The sequence below is a fragment of the Anneissia japonica genome, unplaced genomic scaffold (genome assembly GCF_011630105.1).
Source record: "Anneissia japonica isolate Jap-2015-1 unplaced genomic scaffold, ASM1163010v1 scaffold3434_len466720_cov178, whole genome shotgun sequence".
NCBI classification, from domain to species: Eukaryota; Metazoa; Echinodermata; class Crinoidea; order Comatulida; family Comatulidae; genus Anneissia; species Anneissia japonica.
Window position 1 is genome coordinate 237,801 of NW_022718341.1, and position 4,764 is coordinate 242,564.

The window sequence follows — 4,764 nt, forward strand, 5'->3', positions numbered from 1 at the left end:
AGAAATCGTTGCTACTACCAAAATAAAACACACAATTAAGCCCATGGATCAGTATAGAACAATAGCGCAGAATCGTATGACCGGACGCACTCTTAGTAAAAAAAGTTTTCCTCCATTAGTGGAAAAGGAAGGGCGCCGTGTGCGTCTGGATATACTTAGCAACAGAAGGGCGCCCTGTACGTCGGGAACGAAGTATAGAAAACTTGCATGGTTAAAAAGAAGGGCGCCGCCTACGTCGGGCACGATTTCCGCCTCATTTTCACTATGCGAGTGCTCTATCTTGTATTTCTAGCATCTTTTTCTTTGGTAGCAGTTGAATTTGCGCTGACTTGACTGACGTGCTTGCTGAAAAAGAAAAGCTAGGCTAGGCCTACTTGTTTACTTGTGGTAGTCCCTCGAATTGAAGTCTTTTGTAGAAGGGCTATCTGACTTGAGGAATTGAGGATAATTGATTGATTCATTTGTTTTTTATTTTAGGCAAATTACTGGTTCTTTCACTTTGATATGGGAGTGGAGGTTGAAACTTTGAAAGCAGGTGATGGTAAGCGGGTTCACTTTTTCCTTAATTCGGCCTAGGCCTATGCCTACAGGCTACAGTATGCCTCATACTAGACATAGGCCTAGTAGTAGTAGGCCTAGGAGGAATGGGGGTGGGGGCTGGTGTCTTGATCTTCATATGATTGATAGACTCCGGCTGGAGTATCACTCAACGGCTGAATAGTGGCGACAGAGGAGGGACTGGCCTAGTAGGCCCCCTAAACTAGTCAAAGCATAAAATGATAAAGAAAATAAATTTTATTTTCTTTCTCTGGGCCTAGGCCTAGTCAAAACTTGCAATTTGCTTGCAAAAGGCAACAGAATTATTAATTGAGGTAGAGGAATAAGGGAGGGCATTCCAGTCTTTAGCTGTGTTGGGGAAAAAGAAATACAGGTAGCGAATCTGTCTTCGCCTTTGGTATCATTAAAAGGGGATTATGATTTCTAGTGCACCTCGCAGCAGTCGCTCGTCTGTTAAATTTTTTAGGTGGTTATCAAACACACCCAGAGTTTGGCCTCAAACTGATAAACTCAGCAGGCCGCCAAGGATTACACTGATTAAAATCAGTAGTTAACGATGCTTACTACTGTATACTGACTGGGTCTTTAGGCGATTCAAAACAAGGAAACAATTTACACACTTCACAATAATATTAACTGTTAAAATATAACATAAAAAAATCCGTATTTTTATTCGTAACAAGCTTGAAAAACTCATAAATCCCAAATTACTCCATTCGTTAAGGAATTTCAATTAAGAAATTAACAACAACATTTAAAGGCCAACTCAGACAGCGTCGTACGACGCAGCCCAACGCGATTTGTTGTGTGAGTTCAACGCAGATGCGATGGTGTGCAAACAAAAACATAGAAGACTTGATGTGGAATGCAACTACTGTAAAACATAAACACAGTACATTAGATAAAACAACCTTTATTAATTGAATTTAAGTGGATTTCATTCATAAAAGTAGTTATTTTATACCAAAATCGGCTGGAATCTTCAATAAATAAGCCCAAAAACAAGTCCATTGTATACTCGGTGAAAATTTCTCGCACAACATGCTTATAGCCTGTAAGATAGTAGTACAGTATAATAAGTATTAAAATGCACGCCATCGTGTTGGGATTAAATATTTCGACATGTATGTCATTATCAGAAATGATGAATAATTTCTTAAATCTAAAGGCATCGTACTAAAAAACAAATTATACTCCGTTGGAAAATGGACTGTTCCAAATCTCTCAATACTCGCACCCACGTGTGGTGTGATCATGCAAGCTTCTCTCTTGAAAATTTGCTGGAGTAAAAGAAGACAGCGCATTTTAATCAGATTTATATCTCCCTCATTATACAGATGATAGGCTTGGCAGATTTTATTTAGGCCAGCGTGTAACACTGCCTTACTTTGAATGTCTATATACCTTCAATATTTCGATCTTTATTTTGAAGAAATAGTAAAATATTCATGAGCCTTTCTTTAGCAGGCGTTCGCAAATTACACACTCAGGAATGTTAGCCTAGGGCACGGCTTTCGCTACGTACTGGGTCGGTTCTCATCTTTATTGTTAACTGTGATCGATTATACTGTAAACTGAAGAAATTAGAAATAATGTCTGATTCTAATTTCACTTTATAAAACATAAATGATTTTAACTAAAATTCAAAGTACAGTACAACACTTTATGAGATGACGATGAAAAAGTAGGTTGTTACGAACGGAACATTATAATTTTTTTTTACTGAGATATCAAGTGAGTCCTACAGTATACTACATGATTCAATCACTATCACAAGGTTTGGATAGGGTTTGCGGTGGTTTTTTTTAGGTTTTTGGGGTTTAGCAATGTTTTTATACAAAAAATGGCCTTTTTACCCAAAAAGTAGGTTGTTACGAACATAAAATTATATTTTTATTGACTAAGATACCAAGTTCAGTCCTATACTACATGATTCAATCACTATCACAGGGTTTAGATAGGGTTTGCACTGTGTTTTTGGAGGTTTACGGTGTTTTATAGGTATTATTATAAACAAAAAATCAGAGTTTGGATGATGTTTGCAGTGTTATTTTTTTGGAGGTTGCGGTGTTTTTTTTTTAGGTTTGCAGGGTGTGCAGGGTTTAGCAACACCCATCTACACCAACACTTCAGCTAGATTTGAACTCGTCACTGAGGACGAGTTTGGTGATCAGCTTATCAGGCAAAAGAAATGTCTCTGCGCTTAAAAGTATGAATTATGGAAAACTACCATAGCCAGGATTTTCAAACAGTGTAAGACAATATCAAGTCCGCTGCACTCTCTTTGCGTTCTGAAAAAAACTGAAGAAAGAAAGAGGTGTGGAGGAGTCAGAAAAACATTCATTTTGACCATGATGACTTCATCAAAGTGAAAAATGAATGACACTTTGTGAAAGCAAACAGTCTTTAGCGATAACATACTCAAAGGTGGGAGATGATTGAACAACAATAAGCGAGATACGTTCAAATGAATATAAAAATTATGACGTAAAAAATAAGTTATATAAATTCAGATGGCAATATTATGACGTCACAATGTCCGATCAGCCATAATGATCTATAAAATGATATCTACAACTCATATGTAATAACAATTAGGGGTCACCTTTCATCCTAGGGAGCTATAACTGATTAAAAATAGGTATAATTGTAAGCTTACATAAATTTTGACGCACACATACGCGCTCACTTAATATTATTTAGATATGATGAATGGTTTAAAGATATGGGGGTCATCAATGTTTTGAAGAAAGAAAGATGACGGGGTCAGAAAAAACATTTATTTTGATCATGATGATGTCATCAAAATGTAAAAATATATCACATATGAAAGAGAATTGTCTCAGCTATAACATACTCAAATTTGGGAGATGATCAATCAACGATAAGTGAGATGCGCTCAAATGCGTATTTTCTCAAATGACGTCACATAAAATTCAGTTTCTTTGAAATCAGATGGCAGTATGATGACGTCACAATGTCCGATCAGCCATTATGATCTATAAAATCATATTTACAGCTCATGATTGTGCTTTCAGAATATGTAATAAAAATTGGGGGTCACTATTCATCCTAAAGGAGCTATAACTGAATAAAAATAGTCCTGATTTTAGCATATTTTCACTGCGCGCACAAACGCGTGCAGAGATCCCATGTATGATGCGCCTGACAGCATTGTTATTGACCATAAGGTGACCGAACACAATGGAAATTTGTGAAAACAATGTCAGGAACTCAAAATATGCAAAAAACGTAATTTCTAGCTTCCGTACGTGCTGCGTGCTTAGAAATGCGCGCGTGTTGTGGAAAATTTAACAAAATTTTGAAATGTTGAAAATGACCTGAAATGTGCTCAAATTTAGTCAAAAAGTGATTTTGAGCATTTTAAAATTTTGACGCACGTGTGAGCACGTATTATGACGCGCACGCTAAACATTTTGGTACGTGATATTCAACCTTGACTTAAAGTTTATGCCTACCGAATATGATTGAGAAATAACAATTAGTTTAAGGATGATATGATCGATAATGATAAAACGCAAAATTGCGTGTACTGTAGATGACATCACGCATGACTGAGCACATTGAAAACCTTATTGTGACTATTCCAGGCCAAGCCAAATGTTTGATGAAGCGCGCATGTGCGTAGCTCGTGCTAATTTTGAGAAATATGAATGAAGTTTCAGAGTAATATACCTTGCACATTTATCTGCTAAAAATAATTTGTAACATGCATTACAAGTTGGCGGTCTTCCTTGTGATGGGTGTGTTTGGTTGGATTGGTTGTTGTTGGGCAAAAACTAACCTACTGTATGACATCAAGAAAGAAAAGTTTAGGCAAAGGCTGGTCTAGCTTGAGGTAAAGACTAAAGCTAGCGCCTATGCCACTATAAACTAGTTTTAAATAGGCCACTGAATCACAGGACAGTTTTCTAATAGCATTTGCCACTTTGAAAATTCGTCGCTCACATCACGAACTAACACAATTAAATTCAATTGTGTTAGTTCGTGAAATCGAAAAAGCGCGTCAAAATACGCGCTGTTGTCGTCAAGGACTTTTTGTGTGGTAAAGAATACAAAATTGCTTGACAACCAATACGCGCTCGTTTTGATGCGCTACTGTGATTTCACGAACTAACACAATCTACTTTGATTGTGTTAGTTCGTGATGTGAGCGACGAATTGATGTCATGTTCGTTGTGTTTA

The 4,764-nt window shown here is 36.9% G+C and overlaps 1 protein-coding gene across 1 annotated transcript in view; it reads left to right on the forward strand.

Moving 5' to 3' along the window:
- The first annotated feature begins 276 nt into the window (after positions 1 to 276).
- LOC117110532 (12 kDa FK506-binding protein-like) overlaps positions 277 to 4,764 on the forward strand; it is a 16,136-nt gene continuing 11,648 nt past the window's right edge. The window contains exon 1 of the mRNA XM_033253279.1: positions 277 to 541. Coding sequence (XP_033109170.1) covers positions 505 to 541 — 37 coding nt within the window. The 5' untranslated portion in view covers positions 277 to 504. The remainder of the gene's footprint in view (positions 542 to 4,764) is intronic.